The 20,715-nt window shown below is 39.0% G+C and overlaps 1 protein-coding gene across 2 annotated transcripts; it reads left to right on the top strand.

The window, feature by feature from the left end:
- The first annotated feature begins 905 nt into the window (after nt 1–905).
- Nucleotides 906–19,236, top strand: LOC138015363 (glutamic acid-rich protein-like). Of its 2 annotated transcripts, none has more exons than XM_068862368.1 (6): nt 906–1,121; nt 1,655–1,744; nt 4,264–4,829; nt 11,398–11,566; nt 12,429–14,374; nt 17,812–19,236. In XM_068862368.1, exons 2-6 carry the CDS (start codon nt 1,705–1,707, stop codon nt 18,274–18,276), a joined length of 3,186 nt encoding a protein of 1,061 aa, XP_068718469.1. In that variant the 5' UTR covers nt 906–1,121; nt 1,655–1,704; the 3' UTR covers nt 18,277–19,236. The 2 variants fall into 2 exon arrangements, with proteins under 2 accessions (XP_068718469.1, XP_068718470.1); XM_068862369.1 differs by having other exon boundaries at nt 914–1,121; nt 1,661–1,744.
- The last annotated feature ends 1,479 nt before the right edge of the window (nt 19,237–20,715 follow it).

Here is a 20,715-nt window from a genome sequence, read left to right as displayed (position 1 = left end):
CAAGACAACCTGACCAGCGGTTTCGTTAAAGCAATGGTTTGCTGGGGGTGCTCAGTCTCGCGGGCTCAGAAACCTGGTTGTGGTCATTGTCAATTAAGGACGTTCGCGCCCATTGCTACTGCGCATTTTTGCGAGATTGTCACACACACGTAATGCCTCGCCGAACACGACGGTAAATACAATGCTAAAGGCGCAAACATTTTCCACAAGAATGGAGCCTGAAAAGCGTGTGGCACCAAGGGATAGCAGTGGACCCAGGTCTTCTCGGAATGGCACGCAATGACGTGAGAGTGCGAATATACCATCGCTTTGAGAACTTCGCAGCGATTTTACTGTCTTGAATGCTCCGTGACCCCTATTTTTCTTTCCATAGATCACTTCCTTTTCTGATTTTGTCCATTTTAACAAAAAACAAAAAAAACCTATCCTATGCGTGAGAAGTTACAAATATTTCGCCTTTTATGCTCTCGTGCGACCGAAGTTTTCTTTCTTAGACTAATATGTATCGTTTTTGAAGGTCTATTTCACCGCAGAAAAAGACAGCAGCTGCAAAGGCTAATTTAGTTATATTAGTTATGTTGAATTGAGTGCGTTTACCTGATCTAAATTTCACTAATGTAGCCTTTTTTGTTGCTGACAGTTGTAAGCGAAGATCGTCTTAAAGTAACGCAATCTTCTAAAAGTGCACCTCATGAAAAGGAGCACAGTGACCCTTCATTTTCTTTGCCTTTATGGCAAAAGTAGATCATTACCTTTCTGCGTGGCAAGTTTAAAAAAAATCTGTACGCGGGAACATTTTGGGCACGTTTCCTTTGAAGCTGAGGGATACAGGAATGGTGTCATTTTCACACCCAGGCTCTCTCCTTGTATCAACCCTGAAGAAAAAACCGAGAGCCGACGTGAGAGACTGGGGTCATCGTTTCAGCAAGGAGCAAACTTCTCATACGACGCGTAATCTCAGAATTTTGATCGAAGCCGAAGAGAATCGAAGTCTATAACTTGTATTCTTTATTTGTTAGAGATGAAGCAGCGAGGTTCGGTCGCTAAGCAGCTCAATCCCATGTGTTGATAACGGTGTCTATTTGCAGCGGAGATCAAGTCATGTTTTCATTTGTAAAGTGGTAAGAAGAATTAAGACTTTATTCTATGAGTTAAGCTTACATGTAAGCAGCTAACGTTTTAGTGATTGTGGTTTATTACATTTTCTATAGGCTTAAGTCCATCTGGACATTGCTATTTATAGGGATCAGGATATCGGGAACAAAAAGCGTTAATGTGTTCTATTTCTATAAAGTAGCCGTTGTTGACAGTATGTAAACACCAGCACCTCGAATGTCTACGCCCTTGCGCTTAAATTCTGGTTCTTTTCAGGCTGATCAGTCACGTTTTTCGAATTAATTTACCACAATGCCACAAAATTTTACTTTTGTTTGATCTTATGTTTGTGAAATGCGCCTGTATATTTATCGCGCGTGTGCCAACTCATTGGTACGTGTGAAACCCTTTTAATATATTAATTAAGTCTTAAATACAAAAATCAATTAGTTTTTTAATTCAGAGCGCGGCTTGAGGTTCTACTTCTACTTTATAAACGGACAACGTTCACGCATCAATCCAGGTTATTCTTTGAGAAGCCTGTCATCTTTTTTACAAGTTATAGCACACTTCACGCGACCTGAGGCGACCGATTACAAAGAGGTCAACATGGCGGAGGGTGTTCTGAAAGGCTCTCGATCAGCTGAAGGTAAGAAATTTTAAAGGCCGGTTTAAATGATACGATTTGTCGGCCGATTTTGTCGGGCCGATAAATCGTACCGTGCAAATTGTGTAAAACGTGTAATTTTTCCTCCCAAGACCTCCCCGTTATCCTTTTTAGTATCTGCTATTTAATTTTTTACAGCATTTGTGCGCATTACCCACGCGAATACCGTTAGATTGACAAGGCGGTATCTATCCGAGTGTCGGCCCGACTTAAAAAAATTTGTTGCAGTGCAACAGATTTTTTGAATCGGACCGAATTTCATTGCCATAAATCGGTCATTCATCGGCTGACAAAGTACACGCAAGATTTGAGCTCTGACGCCGTCGGGCCGATAAATCAGGCCAACAAATCGGAACGTGTAAACCGGCCATAGCCCGTCGATTTTAAATTTGTAGTTTAATGATTACCGAATTGTAGACTAAAACTGAGACTAGTTTTAATTTTCCATTTTTGGAGCAAAATTTGATGACTTGCTTAAGTTTTGTTACTTTCCCTTAATTTAATCGTCTTGTAAATATTTATCTCGACCGTGCTGCAGTATCAAGGCTTTAAAATCCTTGATTTTCCTCAATTCTGGTGTTCAGCATTTTGTAAAAATGAATCAAATGGGAGTGATTGTTTACCTCGTTTCATTGCCATTTTTCATAGTGAAGCAGCAAAAACCGTGCCAACTTTTGCGGATATTGGTCATAGAGTTTAAAAGGAAACTTGAACGGTTGTTTCGTATGATTATTTGCTTTATTTGGGAGAAAGATCTCAACAAGCTAAGGAGAATTTGTTGCCTAGGTTAGCCCAGTCAGTGAAGTGGTTTCAAGACTGATAAAGACTCCTTTGGATGAAATGCAGAGATTCAGTAATTAATAAGCACTTTAGTTCACAATTTGGCTTAGTTAATTACATGCACATGTATTTTTGGAATCGGAAAAATAGATGGATTTTGCGCTGGGTGCACAATTCAGGACCTCTGTGTTTATTTTCTGTACTATGAAACTGTTTTAATATTGCTCACTCATGTGTGACAGTGGTGAATCCAATATAACATCTAAAATCTAGTACTTTATTTAGATAATTATTGTTTGGAAAAGTCTTCTTTTAAGCTTCATACCCTTCACCTTTTTTAAATACAATTTTAACTTGACAAAGCTGCCAATTCTGTAGAATGCTGGAAAATGAATAGCAAGTGACACAGTGTTTCTTTTTGCAGGGATCATTATTAGTACTGTTGTCATTATTAATATGGGAATATGGTGCCCTGTATTCTGTGTGTTTATTTAAAATAAAAAAACACATTTAATTTGAGGGACAGAGTTTGAGTTTTAGGTGGAAACCTGATTTTTGGACCCTTAGTTACTGGTATACACTTCAATGGCACATTCAAGACCTTGTTATTTAACTTTGTACTTGGATGCCTCGTCATAATTATTTTTATTCCATAACCACCTCAACCCATGTTATGCGGTAAAGCCATGTAAATTTCCTACTACATGGTTTTAAGTGGTCACGAGAAAGCATTACTAAATTCAAATTCTGTTTCTTCTGTTGTTTGAAATTGTTTGGCCTTTGTGTGGATGAACGTGTTGTGACTGTAGTACGTATTTCCTGCATAGTTCAATATTATTAGAAGTCTATAAGATCAAGAATGTCAAAATGCATAATTTTGTTTGAAAATTCATGAATTTTTTGAAGTAACTACATGTAACATCTTTTGGGATGATTTCTACTCTTGGCTAAATAATTACAACCCTTTTAGTTTACAGTAACAGATATTTTATTTTGATCCTTCAAGGCTTAAAAGGATTTTGATATTTTAAACCATTTGTTATTGTTAGCTAAATTTATATTTGCAAAAATATTAATGCAAAGGGTGTCTTGAAAACAAAGACTCCTAAGACTCGTAAGACACCAAAGACCCCAAAAACTCTAAAACTAATTAGAGACCTCCAATTTTTTGTGACATATGATTTCGACAACCTGCAGAGTAGTGATGCTCTGAGTTGGACACTTTGCCTCATGCATTCTTGGAAAATCTCACACGTGGTGGAAAGGTCTCTGTTGATGTTATAGGTCTCAGGTTATACTGCAAACAGCTCTGTGAGGAATAGAGTTTCCATGTCAGTTGAATTCAGTTGTTGAACTTAGCCTGGAAAAGTCGATCCTTTGAGATAATTACTGAACACAACAAGAATAATAGCTCCTTTTGGAGCCACCACATCTTAAGTTATAACAGCAATGATCTACAGCAGCAGGTCTTCAAAATATGGAATCATTTCAGCCCTTAGTTTTATTACAGATCCCAAATCATGCAATCTTTCCTCTCAAACATGGTCTTCTAGATAGCTGCTCCCTTAGTATTAGTCCCAAAATAAGATTTAAAAGGTATAGTATAAACAAGCATTTACAGTAAATGTTGTTCCCTGTATAATTAGGATTCAGGAAATGATTGGAAATGATTGCTAGGGAAATTTTATTGCATGACATTTATTTATTCGTGTATTTTGTAGGGTTGGAGAAGCCAGAGAAACCAGGAAAGTTATCCCGTGATCTCTTAAGCAAGTTTACATCAGATCCTTCTTTGACTCAAGCTCAGTCTGCATTACAAGGGCCTGGGAGTCGACTCAGTGCTCAGTCCTTTTCATCAAGTTCCGTGGAGACTGCAACATCACAGGAAAACATTCAATCAAAGAAAACTGCAAGTGTTAGAATCAAGGAACCTTATGAAAATGAAGAGCATTTGTCCCCAAGCAGTGCTGACGAAGACATGCTCTCAGATGAAGACACAGGCCAAGAAAAAAAGAAAAAGAAAAAGAAAAGATCATTGAAGTGGAAGTGGAGTCCATTAAAAAGGATGAGAAGCCTTTTCAAGAGAAAGAAAAGCCCCACAAGGGTCAAGTCTTGTGAAGCACTTCCTACAGAGCACTACAAAGCAACTGATGGTCAAACTTTGGCAGACAGTGATGAAACTTTAAGCAGTCGAACAAAATCAGAACCGTCACTGACAGATGCCCAAATGAAAACACCGCTAAAACCTGTTGTACATAGACCACAAAGTGATCCTTTCAGTAAGATGGTGAGTGATACATGTTCATGCTACACGGTACTGTACATGTATAATAGTAAAATTAATCCTGATGCAAAAGGGTTCTCCGTTTGTTGGACCAATTACATGTTCACAAATATAATACATTTATGATGTTAGGGTCTCTTATCCAGGAATTTCTACCTGTAGTTCTTTGCTAGAGGTCAAATGCAAATTACAGCTTCTACAATCTTGGACAAAGCTGTTGAGACAGTGACACAAATTCATGTTAATTTTTACACACCCCTACCTACACTCCCCTTCCCATTCCCGTCCCCCTCAATCAATGTCACTTCATACTGTCATCTGGCCTACAGTACAATGTATATTTCGAACCAATATAAATCAACATTGAATTTGGGGAGAGGGGAAAGGGCGACTCTTAAATGGATAACTTTCTGGAGTACCCAAAATGTCTCAGGTTTTGTCCTAGACTGTAGCTACATGTACATGTGTACTGTTTTCTATGTGACTTCTTTGAGGGTTTCCTCATCATTAAGAAACCTCAGGGGTAATAAGGAATGTTTTAGAAGATAAGGGAATGAGCCCTGCCATGACAAGTGATTAGAACCTTCAAAAGAGGGGGATAGTACAGGGCTTGACACAAAGTTTTGACACCACTTTTCGTATAAGCCGGTAGTTACAGTGCAGCACTTTTATTTTGAGGGGGTTTGTGCAGGAATATCTCGCGGCGCTCACAGGTTCCTGATCAAATGGACTGTATGCAATGTCGAGATACAGTAACACTGCGGTTACGAAAGGGTTTGCAGTTACCCTTATCTCACCAACTATCATGACACAACCACTAAAGCCTATACTTATCGGCACAGTTTAGAACCTGGACTGGACTTTGGACTCTGGACTCCAAATTAAAAAATATAAAAAAATAACAAAAAAAAAAATTAAGTGAAGCTATGATCTTCGCAGTTATGAATGCAATTTTTCAGGGACTTCAACGGGGTCCCCGTTGAAGTCCTGAATTTTTCAGGCTTCTCTACGCAATTGTAAAAATTGCGTTCATAACTGCGAAGATCATAGCTTCACTTGATTTCGTATCCGCAGTTCATATGTTTCATTTCATATACCATTTCATCAAAAAAAAAATTAAAATAAAACGGAAACAGAAATTAAAATTGTTCAAGGTTGGCACCGCAGAGTTTTTGCTGTTGATAACACAGGGTTTTAGGCACATGTCACATGACTGCCCTTTTCTGGAATGTCATGCAACGCTACCACCTCCGGGTGGGGGCAAGGAAAGAGGGTGCACATACATTTTTGTCAAGTAAAAAATAAAAGTAAATAAATAAAAATAAAAAATAAAATGGAAAAAATAAAAAATAAATGTTGTACAAAGAAGATATGAACATAGTTTGGTTTGTAAACTGGGGTTTTTGTTTATAACACAGGGTTATTTGCCTCATTACAAGATGAAAACAGAGGGGCTGGGGTGGAGGAAGGAGGGTGCTTGCACATTTTTGGCAAAGTATTTTTTTTTTGATCTATGGTGCAAAGGGGTGAATGACAGAAAACAATTGCTGATTGTTAGCGAACCCCTAAGACACATACAAATGATTGTTGTAGGATATATTGCGACAGTTTTAATATTAAAACGTGACTATATGTTAGCTTACGATTACAATATTTACCAGTACACATGCTCTTTGTGTCAACTGAACGATTGAGGACGGAGGACAGTCGGAATTATCACAAGAAAGGGTAGAAACGCTGCTTGCATAGCTCGTACGTATTCCACACGGCCATGAAAATACACGTTTGACGGGCTACTTCGCTTCTGAACACCGTTTTGCCAGTGGGACCTCCTCATGGCCGTGATAATGACGACCATCTCCTCGGTGCATTTTAACAACTGGCCGCAACCGTAGCTTTTTTTAACTGACTGCTGGCAAAATTGGAGAAGGCCAAGTTGGAAGGCACCCTCTTGCATTTTTGGAGGGCACAACGCTGTTTTATCCGCCACGGACGCATTAGGTGGAGCTGCACTTGCCGAGGAAACGTGTTTGTGCTTAAAAGGAGATAGCGTTAGTTCGACCTTTATACCGGGATTTAAATTAACAAACGGCAAGGGGGCTTAATAGGTTGCTGGAAAGGGATATTGGGGTGTGGGGGAAAAGTCATCTTGTAGACCAAACTAAAGGGTTTCTACTCAATGTATGAATTAACATTTATGTTGTTGCCCTAATAGAACTACAACCTTGGGGGTGATTCCCTCTTGGTCGGATGGGAGGGGGAGGGGGGGGTTCTTGTAAGTCCCCGGTTTAGTTTGAATTACCAGAAATATTTCCAACAATCCTGACTAAACGAAATAGTTCTTACAGTACCGAAATGTACTCTTTCATCGTTTGGTGGGCGAGACAGACTGCCGCTATCAGCTCCAGTTGACACCACTGTGGTGGCCGCATTACTGAATGAGAGAGATATTTAAAAGCTCACCTGCGTTTGTGTTCCCGTATGAGAGACTGCATTCGCTCCAGGTGCTGAGACAGTGGCTTCTTCTTTGCGTCCAATAAGAACACCATTTTTTTGGAAAAATTGTGTCATAACTGTAAATGGAACACGAACAATTCCGTTTTCTCGCGTAGTGATGAATAATGGATTGTTTTTGTCGTCTTCATCGTCATCTTCATTGGCATAACTTCCTGTGGGGCTTTTATGCCTTCACTGTAGAATTTCTTTAGCACAGCTTGCTTTTGCGCTTGTGAGTTGCGATAAAAGACGGTCTCAGGAACCGCAAGGTCAACATACATTGGATCTAGTTTTAAATCTCCAATGCCTGGCAAGGCCAACTCCTCCTCCGTTCTCTGTCGTTGTACTGTTTTTAAGAAGGCGAACACAGCTAGGTAAGGACAGCCGCTTCTTTCCAGTGGCGGCTTTTTCTCTTTGTGAGACCGAGTTCATACATTCGTTTCCGTTTTGGTCGCAGACACCTGGTGGAAATCCAAGGCTGGACATTGAAGGAATATCTGCCTTGTACTTCATAAAATAGTTCAAGAAAAGTGCCCCTTGAGGATGGCGACCAGTCAATGCTTTTCATCGAACTCGTCAGGTGTCAAACAATCTATTAATCCGGGTTGCTTATTGATGCCAATGGTTTTTCCGAAAATATCTGTTCTAAATTCTTGAGAGATTTGTGCTGGTATTCCCAGTGCAGCCAATTTTGAAGAAATATTGTCTTTCATGTGAATGTGACAGAACAGGTGCAACGCGTAAGGCAGAGGCCTTCCAAATCCGTCAGCTGACGCCTTTTCATTGTCTGTTCCGTACACGAGAACGTTTTGCGTTGGGCCGTGTAATAGCTACCGGGCTCCTTTTTATGGTGGAGAAGGATTGGGAAGATGCGGACTGGATGGCTATCCTCCTTTGTCCTGAGGAGCAAGTGACGATAAGTTGTCATGGTTAAAAGTTAAAAGTTTCATCAACTCCAAGTACACTGAATTTTGCCGGGTTTGTGCAAAATCGCTCAATGTCCCTCAACTCTGGCTGGTTGCGAGTACGATGCATGGATCGGAAGAATTATCTACTTTTCGGACAAAAGCGTTTTCAGGATTCCTGGCATCATCCTTTAGCATATGTATAAGTTCTATGAATTCATCGCCCTCGTTTTGTTGGTTTTTTGGCTTAAAATTTGTTGTATCAGTATGGTAAAAGCCGATCAACCTCGTTCCCAGGGTCTCTCTTCTCTGCCTCCATTGTCGTTGAGAGAAGACCCTGGTTCACGCTGGTCACGTGTCTCCCAGAATCTGGGAGGTTGGCGAAATGTGTGTTAGGGGGGATGGGTGGCAATGTAGGCTTTGTTGACATTGCAAAGAAGGGAATCAGCACGCAATTGATTTTGTGGCCAGATAACCATTGACAAAACGTTTGACAGCAGTATTTTATGTACTACACATATGGAACCCGATGTGAAAGAAAAAAAGTTGTGGTCAAATCGATCAGACGCCACAGAAAATATCCTCACGTTATTCAAGTTTTCATCCGTGTGAAGGTCCGGATCAACGAAGAATGCTAATAGTTTGCGACAATTTTAAAGGAAAGAAAATTTTGTCGTGCAAGAAAACAAGCGAAACGGTTATACATGGAAAACAAACATGTTCAGCGATCAGCCGGTGTGTTGTTATTTAAGTTCTCGAGTCACATATCGACCTCAAATCCATCAAATCAAACTGTATTAGCATGTGCAGGTATTTCATTTTGTTCTTTGATTTTCGTTTTTCTTTCGAAAGTTAAACAACGTGATTGCTAAGGTCGCAATCTTGTACAGCGAGTTGACAGTTTGACTTATGATATTTATATTTCAACAACTTCGTGTAAATTGTCGTTAAGATTTTTTTTACCACTGCACCGCGCTTTAATAGCGTGTATATTTTTAGTCGCAGTAAAATAAAAGAGACATTTTTATCAAGCCAACGTAGTGTTTGGTGTATTCTTTTATGTTAGTGTTTGTTCTGAAGAAGCAACTTTGGCTACTAACGAAATTAATTTTTTTTAAAGCGAACGTCAATCGCCGCTCGACATTGAAGTCGTCTTGTCGATCACAAAAGCTCTTGCTTTTAGTTTGACCGCTTTTGTGGGAATTCATCTCCTGTGGGAATATAACATCAGCTCTTTTGACCTTTTTATTTTAGAAATGCCTTGTTAAACGAATATTTTTTCGCCCAGGTGCGGTTGCGGGATCAAAATATAACGAAAACACTACCCTAGTGGAAAAATGTTTGTCGACGAGTGCCACGTGACCAGCGTGAACCAGGGTCTTCTCTCAACGACAATGGAGGCAGAGAAGAGAGACCCTGGGAACGAGGTTGAAAGCCGATAACAACACTGATATCTTTTGCAGTTTAGGTATCTCCGCCCCCCAAAAAAGCTGCAATATGAGAACCTTTAACCATCCCTTGCATCATTTTCACAATTTGCAGTAATTCACCGTGTTCATTATGTTTTTTTTGAAGTGACAATCCCCCGTGTCTGTTGCTAGCTTTACGTGGTCTTTTTCATTGTCATTACATCTTTTTCTTCTGGTTTTCCAGCTTATATTTTACTTTCGCCTTTATTCCTGACTTTGATATCATTTTCATTAAGCAGCCTGTTTTCATTGTAAATGCCTGTATGTCAATATGCAGTTCCATTTAGCAATGCATGGGTAGGAACAGGAAGGTAGAGATAACAGTGCATACCTGGAGTGCACACGGGCACTTTTTACAGATGCGTAGGTTTAAAAACGTGAATACCACCTGGAAAGTTGCTCTTTAATTAGATTACTATGTGGCCAAAGTGGAAACTTAACCTGACAACGCAGCAGCGAACCAACACTTGCCTTCAAATTCAAGAAGATTTTGGCGTCAGATTTTGCGATTCACGGCCACAGGGTAACGGTAGTCATGATCACTTTCGGTGAAATGAAACTGTTGTGACCTTGTTATAACTTTCCTGAATTTACTTGGCCAGGCCTAACCCTAACCCTTGGCCACGCTATGTACTAAGGCTACTCTGTTTAACGTCTGTTCAAACTATCCTAAAGAGAATGAATGTTCTTAGTCATGCGTTTCGGTGTAACCAAAAGAAATTATTTGGAAGGTTAAAAGGAGACGATGCAGAGATCTAACCAAAGTGCATGCTAGAAATTCCTGAACGGTTCTGAAGACTCTGCAGAGTTGAGTAGAAAATAAATGTAAATTGCCAGACAACTGAGATGCGACTTCAGTAAACACTGTGATACATTCAAGGTGTTCGATTCCTTTTAAACCCATACAGAATTTGCCATTGGGCTTCAGTCTTGTACATAACATCACAGTTATCCAAATAACAGTAGAAACAAAGCATAAGTTGTGATATCCGGCGGCGAAAGATGCAATAGCCTTTTCACGCTTAGTTTTTCTTATTTGCATTACAATGTAATCTAACGTGGATGCGAGGCAATTTCGTGTTAAAACTACAAAACAGCCCGAAATTTCCTCACATACATGCTAGATTATATTGTAATGCAAATGAGAAAAACTAACCGTGAAAAGGGGTATTGTTGTCAAAGGATATTACTCGTCACTTTGAAGATTCCAGATATTTATTTTTCACCGCCTGTCTTGTTTATCCAATTGACTTTTCATTAGTGATCTCCATAAGGGTATATTTTGTTTAAAGATCCACTAAAACGTCATCCGCGTTACAATGACAGTGACAAGTTAAATATTCTCCTGTGTCCACCGGATAACTCTATGTATTTCTACTACCCATGAAACCGACCAAACATACGCCCAGAAGACTCTATGCACAAAGACACTACTTAGCAGGGGAAGGACAGGGAAGACTTTTCCCGACACGGAAAAGAAACAATAGAATAATAAGAAAAGGACACATTCTACCTATTTTCCGACTGGGATTGCCATACTGGCAACCCAGTAAAAAACTTTTTTTTGTTGTTGCAAGACAGTAATTTGGCCTTTGTGCTGACTGGTGTGGCAACACAGTATTACACTGTAATAGATGTATTTCATTTCTTAAATTTTAAGCCACATAGTAAAGGTCTCTTTGTTTCTGTCTCACATTGTAGAACTCTGATAAGTTGTTAAAGGGATTGCAAAATATGCAATATAAAGGCCAGGATAAAAGCATGAGTGAAAGTGGTGCATTTGAGGAACGTGCCCTGTCGTCAGATTCCTTGCATTCTGTTGGTACATCACTGGACCTGAGCCTTGTAAGCTCTGATGGTGGAACAGAAGGTATGTACATTGTTCCTGTTTCAAAATCATACATTGCAGTAACAATAAAAACTGTAACTGTATGTTGACATTTTAAAAGACACCAGATGCAACTTTGTCCTCAAACGTGGAAGATCTGTTTTATTTGTTGACACTAAACTAATTCACCATTTGGCTCAGTTGAAATAGTACAATACTTTTGATAGGCCTGAGTGCTCATACCATGAAACTGTCTGCACTGGTCATTAACACTTGAACCCTGAAAATAACCCAGAGTATTGTAAATGGTTTGGCTTTGTAGTTGTGTCAGATATGGGCAATGAAGTGAAGAGCCTATCTAACAACATTTCTTCATAATATGTGACGTGCAAAAGACCACACATTGTTTGTAAAGAAAAGGGAAAGATACATGAAGTGGACAGATCACAGATGTAGTGGTTTTCTCGGCAAATTTGTGGCGGACAAAAACCCTGCTTTTACATGTATGTGCTACAATTATATATATATTGACAAATATATACGGAAGAAAAAAACAAATAAACTACAAGTTCATCCCTACAAGCCTGTTTCGTGGTCGCCCACTCATCACTTATCAACCCCTGATGAGTGGGCGACCACGAAACAGGCTTGTAGGGATGAACTTGTAGTTTATTTGTTTTTTCTCTTCCGTATATATTTCGCTCTACTTCTATGTATTCAGCACTGTTTTACGAAAATCAAGTTTCACACTTAATATTGACAAATAGATCGTTTAATTAGTGTTAAGTGTGTTCTTCAAAGATGAAACAGAGAACACCTGACAGTCTGTTGGTACTGTAATCCTTTCAGCTAAGCGCCTATCCCATTGAAATTGGCTCATGACACTTTGTTGCCATTTTTGCAGCTGCTGTGAGTTTTGAAAATCTACCAAGTGTTTCATCAATTGATGGACTGCAGGCCGCTCATGACAAGATCAAAATTGCACCAAAACATCGCCGACCTCCTACAAGGATGCAAACCAAGAGCTCTTCCATGAACATGAAGAATAATCCAGTCAAACCACACAGGCGATCAAAAACAGATCCCAAAGACCTTACTTCTTCCGAAGCTGATGACAATCAAGACCAGGAATCAGGAGGTATAAGGAATTCAGATGTTACCAGTGGAACAGAATTAGAGACACCAGAAGTTATTTATGAACCCAGCAAAGAAAGCATTGTTGCGGATTTGAAAATGAAAGTTAATGACATTCTCAAGAATCTGAAGGAATCATCTGAGCCTACCAGCCAAGACAATGTAGCAGACACGGAAAAACAGGAAACACAACAGACAGAAAAAGACAAAGTAGAAGAGGACTTGGTAACTGTATCTACTACAGATAACGAACGGAAGGAGGCAAGTCAAACAGAAAAAACGGACACACTTTCTGACAAGGAAAACAATGGAATTAATGGCAAACAAAGTCTCCAGGTGGAAAATGAAGCAGAAACTGTCATGGCTGAAGATAAAGTTCTTAAAGAACGTAATGGCAAGAAAGAAGTCAGCAGACCTGTATTGGATATGGGAAGAAGATCAGAGTCTCTGCAGATATTTCACATGAAACACAAGACTGAGGAAACCAGTCCTAAAGATAAGCCCTCGCCATTAGGAAAAGGACACTCATTCAGTTGTGCAGAATCTAAAGAAAAAATCAATGAAACGAAGGTTGCAGAACTGATAGTAGAATATCAACCAGAAAGTGCTGACCAAAAAGAACAATCTCCTGATTTAAAGGCTCAGTCTGAGGAGACCAGTCCTAAGGATAAACCCACACCATTGCGAAAAGGGCGCTCATTCAGTAGTACAGAGTCCAAAGAAAAAGCTAGTAAAACGAAGGTTACGCGACTGATAGAAAAACAACAAGAAGAAATTGCTGAGCAAAAAGAACAATCTCCTGATTTAAAGGCTCAGTCTGAGGAGACCAGTCCTAAAGATAAGCCCGCGCCATTAGGAAAAGGACACTCATTCAGTTGTGCAGAATCTAAAGAAAAAATCAATGAAACGAAGGTTGCAGAACTGATAGTAGAATATCAACCAGAAAGTGCTGACCAAAAAGAACAATCTCCTGATTTAAAGGCTCAGTCTGAGGAGACCAGTCCTAAGGATAAACCCGCACCATTGCGAGAAGGACACTCATTCAGTAGTACAGAGTCTAAAGAAAAAGCTGATAAGATGAAGGTTACGGGACTGATAGAAAAACAACAACAAGAAATTGCTAAGCAAAAAGAACAATCTCCTGATTTAAAGTCTCAGTCTTTGGAGATCAGTCCTAAAAATAAACCCTCACCATTGCGAAAATGGCGCTCATTTAGTAGTACAGAGTCTAAAGAAAAAGCTAATAAAACGAAGGTTACGGGACTGATAGAAAAACAACAAGAAGAAATTGCTGAGCAAAAGGAACAATCTCCTGATTTAAAGGCTCAGTCTGAGGAGACCAGTCCTGAGGATAAACTCGCACCATTGCGAGAAGGACACTCATTCAGTAGTACAGAGTCTGAAGAAAGAGCTAATAAGACGAAGGTTATGGGACTAATAGAAAAACAACAAAACGAAATTGACAAGCAAAAAGAACAATCTCCTGATTTAAAGACTCCAGCTGACAAGGTTGATTATGGAAGTTCAAAGGGAACGGAATCTGGAGACTCTGACCGTAAAGAAGTTGAAACTTCGTCTCCAGCGCCAAATGTGGCTTCAAAGAAAGCTTTCAGCAAGGACGAGGGATTGGGGCAGCCTGCATGGATTCAATTGGCAAACAAAAGAAGCCAGAGGTTATCACAACTGATCGAGGAAGGCGGTCAGGAAGACAAGAAGGTAAGAGTTTCTCAACAAACGTTCACGTTTATCAACATGGTTTGGCAAATAAAAAGCACTTCTAAATTGCCTCAAAGCTCCGGCTTTTTTCGTCAAGTAGTTCAACACAAGTGCTTTAGATATGCCAAGGTTGTTGTTTAGTTTGTCGTTGAAGAATTTATGGTTGAGGTGATTGACATCACTCAGTAGTCATAGTTTGTACATTGTACTTTTGAAAATTACATTGTTGTCTTCAACAGACGGGTTGTGCTGAATCATTTCAAGAACTTTTCTTTTAAAGTGCCTGTGTTGTAAAAAAATATATTTTGCTTATTTTAAAGACCTTTCAAAACGATAAAGAATGGTGTTTTCTATTTTGGAATACCTTCTTTCGTTCCAGAGATGTTCAAGTTCTTGTTTAAAGAATGATGACGTCACGAACATTACAAAGGACTGTATTAAAGGGAAAGTACGGTCTAGAAAAAGTTTCTCGAAATTACTAAAACTTTTCCCCTGGAATTAGAAAATAACTGCCGTTTTGTCCAGTGCCCTGTTAACATGTGACAAGAGCACTTCGAAGTTGCCTCTTTCGTGACTAGGAGAGCGCCATCCTTGATATGACATGTTATGACGTCAACAAACGTGCTTGAACTTACCAAGTTCTTCGTTCCTTCATCACTTTCTCAATGTTGTGTGACCTTTCTTAACCGAGAAATTCAAATGTAACATGAACTATGGTAAACTGTCTTGGGGTTCAATAGGTAGAAGGCCATGTAGGCCATAAGTGCGACAGAAACTGAACTCACTTAGGACTTGTAGATTTTCTAGTCGATTAAACTAGGCGGCAAAAATCAGCCGGATCAAATGTAAACAAGACAAAAACCTTGAAAATGCGACATAGAAATATTCGACAAGCGTTCTTCCTTTTTTTTTTTTTGTTGTCACTTTCTTAATTCTGCGACAGCCGTCTTTGATGCTTCAGCAAACGTATTTATTCGCTTTCACACGGGGAAGCGTTAAATTTAGAATAAGCCAACGAAACTTTTAGATGTTGCTCAACACACTACGCATAGCTGGGCTTTTTGACAGCAACAACTACTGCTGTTGGGGTGTATTCTTTCGAGGGGGATAAAACTAGACTCATGTGTAGACTTGAGAACACAAAAAAAAAAACCCGAAGCCTATACTGGAAAATGCAAATTTAAAGAAAAGTTGGCCGGCGAAAATAAAACGTGGATAGATTCCTCAAACCGGGAAACCATATTACTGTATTGTCTGTTCGGGTGTCATTTTAGCAAGGAGGACTTCAAGCGGGATCTTCAGGTGTATGAATATTGGTCTTGGTGGCATTCGCTTCGTACTGAAATCTCAGTCAACCAGTCCAAAATATCATTATATTGGAGCGAGAAAACTGAATCCAGTCATACACAGACAACTTTCACTGTTATGCACTTTTCCAGGCAGTAAAATAAACTTAACTTGAAATGTAGTTCAATTTTGTTACCTTTATAGAAACTACTGAAACGATTTCTTCTTACCATTCGATGGAAATTTATAAATCGATCGTAGAAATCCACGGTAGACAGATTAAACTTGATTTCCAGGCGTTTATTTCACAGCAATGAGCACTTGATACCACCGCAAGCTCTCTTTCGCTTTGTAAAACTCCTGCATATAACTTACACATAAAACCCTGATTAACGACCACGAGGTAAATCTGTTCTGATGGTGGAGCCAATATCAATACAATTTGCCTTCCGGATTAAGATTCAAGTCTACAAAGTATCGATCTCCTCGCCTGTTTTCCTTGTTTACATCAAGTACATCTAGTCATACGGAGAAATCCTTGACCATTGCTACGTCATAACCTCGTTTGCATACACAAAAAGAAAGATATCGGATTTCAGTTTTAAATTGCCTATTTTTGAAGCGTTATTGTCGGCTATTTAAACACATTAAGCCCAAGTGAGTGGTCAATTATGACAATACAGATAAAGAACTTTAGATTCAGAGGAATTTTTTCTAGGCCGTACTTTCCCTTTAAATCCCAAAATTGGGAATATCTCCGAAAATACTGGAGTAATGTTATTCAAAATTGGCACCAGTTATTTTCATCAAATCAGGCACAAAGTGACACCATTAAGGTGTTGCCATGTTAACACTCTTGTTTCGATTCCCTCTCTGCAATGAACCAAATATCTTGGATTTTGAACAGATAAGTACAGGTAGATGGTCAGACTTGAAACACATGTGCTGCCCATGATACTTTAAATTTTTGTATCAGCTTACCGAGAGTGAACACGTCTTATTACGACAATAAACGACAAAATCAATCCTGCGTCAAATAGACGCAGCAGCAAAAAAATGGTTGCCAAGGCTACAGCATCGAGGGTATCAATTTGTGCCTTACTTCATGTAGATTACTGCTGCCAGGTTTGAACAACACCCATCCAATATTTTCGGAGATATTCTTAATTTTTTATGGTTCAATGGTTTGTATTCTAAATACACAATCTAACAAACCTTTCCAATGTGAAAACATCATTTCAACAAATCGTCGTTCTTCAGCTCAGGTTAAGTTATACATACAGTCATTTATATATTACAGTCATTTGTAATCTCTTAACAAAAACGTGAAAAAGACGCTATTCCAAAGTAGAAAACACCATTTTTCATCATTTTGAATGGTCTTTAAAATAAGCAAAAGATATTTTTTACTTCATAGGCACTTTAAAGGGAACCTCCACAGGAAATAATCACAGGAAATAACCTTCACAGTCAAATCAGTGTAATTTGTTTTAAAAAAAGCGTTTGTATCCGAAATAATAGAATTTTAGAATCGCCTATTTTTGTTTTCAAATTTTGTCAGGCGCTGCTATCTTGAATCATTGTGCCGTGTTACGGTTGCCCTCTTGTTTTTAGAGAAAAGCTCTTTGTGTCAGAATAATAGGGCAACCGTAACACGCCACAATTATTCAAGATGGCGGCGCTTGCGAAATTTGAAAGTGAAAAAAAGCGATTTTAAATTATAACTTTTTTTCTATAAACACTTTTTAAAAACATTTCGAGCAAATTTATTTGGAAAAATTATTTCATCGGTTTAAAGGTTCATTTCAAGTTGTTCACGTGCGGTTTGGTTGACACTGGTGTCTCAGCCATCCGCTTTTAAATGTGTGAATATTATGAGCAAACACGAGTAATGAGAGATGTGTTCCACTGACAGATCAACAAGGGAACGAGGACGCACGTGAAAACGTCCAAATATTTTGCAACTTTAAAATGAAAATGGGGTTGTGATTAATTTTTCTATCTTGACGCATTGCAATGATTGAACACTGTCACTTATGAAGGTTTGTCTGCGAAAGAAAAACTTCTCGGCCACTGCAAAGGTTTGTCTGTAATACTGGGCTCGTGTTGAGACTTCTTTGATGAATTGCTTTTGTATTTGTTCATATTAGGCCTTGATAAATATGGCATCTGGTGTATCATCATCAACTGTCCCTCCCCAGCACAAAATTGCTGAAAAGAAGAATGGTGACAAAGATGTCAAACCAAGCCCTGATGTTAAAGAAAAACCAAAAGTACCTTGTAAACCAGGGGGTCTTGCACAAATGGTGACGTCAGCAAAGCCTCGTCCCTTACGCAAACCAGTTAACAGCACTGCAGAAGAGAGAAAATTACCGGGTAATGCTAAGCCATTCATTCACAATAAACCAACGGTAAACAATCAGCTGGACAAGTGTGCAGTCTGTGGTACAAGAGTTTACCAAATGGAGAAATGTAACTTTGACAGCAGTGTGCTTCACAAACAGTGTATCAAGTGCGCTGTATGTAAACGACTTTTAACAGTTGGTAATTTTGTTATGGCTGAGAGAAAAGTGTACTGTAAGCCGCACGCTAAGACCGTAACTGTCACTACATAATAAAAAACGAAGCAGTAGAAGAGGTAGTCTGCGTAACAGTTGGCACGGCAAGTCGATTTGAATGTTCAACGAAGCTGCTTCGAGGAAAAAATGAAACCAGGAGGGAGAGAGGGAGCGGGAGAAACTGCACTCTTTTTTCACCTTGGTCCACCACGTTGGAACTTCTAATCCGTAAACAAGGTCAAACTAGAGATTAATTCCTAGGATAGTTAACAACAGTTCACTGAAGTGGAAGTGGCTAGTGGTGGATAATCGCGGCTCGGTAAATATTCTGCCACTATTCACCGAGATTGAAAAGAATAATTGTTTTAGTATATACTCATGAAGTGATCTCAACTGAATCAACAACACTTACAGAAAAAAAACATGTAAAGTCCATTTAATTGACATCTCAATTCATCCGTGGAAAACGTGCAAGCGGCACAAAGCATGCGCTAAAGTTTTTATAGAAGCGTCAAACATGGCGAATTAAAAAAATGTTTATTCACTCCGTAGGGAGTGAATAATGCTCAATTACTCCGAGATAGCGAACCAATCAGATTGCTTGAAACACCAAGATCACTGAGTGGGTATATACCAACAAAGGATACTCGGAGTGTCCAATCAGAGCGCGCCTTCAGCGCTATACACTGTTTTAGTTTTATATGCTGGTTTATCGCGGTCATCGATGTGTCGCTTGCCAGCTTCTTAATCAAGTTTTAATTATTCATAAAGTACTTTGTTGCAAATTATTTTTTTAGTTTTCTAAATATTATTTTTGTGGGTTTTAATATTCATCTTTTTCTTGAGTTAAGTTCCAAACGTATCTAGATAGTTTTATGTTCGCCATTTTGTATGAAATGATTTTTAGATATTTATCGTTTTAAAGTAACGTCAATCGATTCTCGTTTGAATTCCAGCGTTTGTCAAGTGTTTGGTAAAATGAAAGAGGTGCTTCTATTAAAATTGAACCTTTAAAGCTATTAGCAAGACTCCTTACTTGTGTACGGATTACGTTCTTGGGTGATCTAGTTTTTCCCACCGTCAGTGGTCCTGTTTTTCAAACTTGTCCTCTCAAAATGCGGACAATATTGAGCCTTCAGGTGGTTGAATCAGGATCTGAAACTAATAATAACAAAGAGGTCGAGTATAAGATACGTAAGAAAAATGAAAGAAAGGAACAGTGGAGCTGGAAAAGGTTATGCACGGACAATTTGTACGACAGACGGAAGAAATATTAGGGAATGAATCCTGGTTTTAGTTAAAGAAAGGAAGTGTAAAAAGGGAGACTGAGAGTCTTCTATTATGGCAGCACAAGAACAGGCGCTTGCAGCGAATCTGATGAAAGCTAGAATATATCAAACTCAAGAGGACAGTAAATGTCGAATGTGTAGAAAGGTGGATGAAAGCATAAATCATATTGTGAGTGAATGCCCTAAATTAGCACAAAAGGAATATAAAAGGAGACATGACTGGGCGGGTAAGAAGATCCATTGGGAAGTTTATAAAGAGGAAGGTTTCATTGTCAATGAAAAGTGGTATGAACATGTACCTGAGCCAGTACTAGAGAATGAGAGATGTAAAATATTATGGGATTTTACGATACAGACTGATCACGTAATAGAGGCAAGAGGACCGGACATGATTGTTGTTGAAAAGAGAAATAAATGTTGCAAAATAATAGATTTTGCAATACCATATGATAGCCGTATTGAGGAGAAAGAAGTCTAGAAGGAAACTGAAAACAATGGTAATTCCTATTGTAATCAGAACTGTTGGAACAGTTCCAAAGGATTTAAAGAGGAGACTAGAGAATATCGGTATAGAGACCAAGATAGACGAGCTTCAGAAAAGTGCTATTCTGAACACGGCAAGTTTGAGGAGACTTGTTGTCACCAAGCTTCCTGAAGTTCCATTGGAAATCCAATGTGCGAAAGCAAGATGATGATGATGATGATGATGATGATGATAATAATAATAATGCGAGGTTGGTATACAAGGAGGAGAAGAGGATTGTTTTGTTAGAGATTAGTTGCCCATGGATTTTAAATAGGGATTTGAAGGACTAGGAGAAAGCACTGAAATATGCTCCCCTGCGGTACGAGCTTAGCAAGCAGTTGCCAGGGTACAGTGTACAGCAACACATTGTGCATTGTGGTTGACGCCTTAGGAGAATGCTCCGCAAGTGTGAGATCTAGTATCAAGCAGCTCTTTGGATTTGAGGAGACTCTGTCCTGAGGCGAGTCCAAAAGGCAGTGGTATCAGGAACCCTTAATATCGCAAGGAACTTTAAAATTGCAACAAGATAGAACACCCGAGAGATATGGATAATAGTTTAATAGATTTCGCTAGAATACGACTTTTTATGTAATGGTTTTAGGTCGATAGATTTTGCTAGAATACGACTGTTTTTATAATAGTTTTTTTTATGTTTTTAGTTTAGTTTATTCCTAATAAGAA

The sequence above is a fragment of the Montipora capricornis genome, chromosome 9 (genome assembly GCF_036669925.1).
Source record: "Montipora capricornis isolate CH-2021 chromosome 9, ASM3666992v2, whole genome shotgun sequence".
Taxonomy (NCBI): domain Eukaryota; kingdom Metazoa; phylum Cnidaria; class Anthozoa; order Scleractinia; family Acroporidae; genus Montipora; species Montipora capricornis.
Note: the sequence above shows the minus strand (reverse complement) of the source record. Positions and strands in the feature narration are given on the sequence as shown.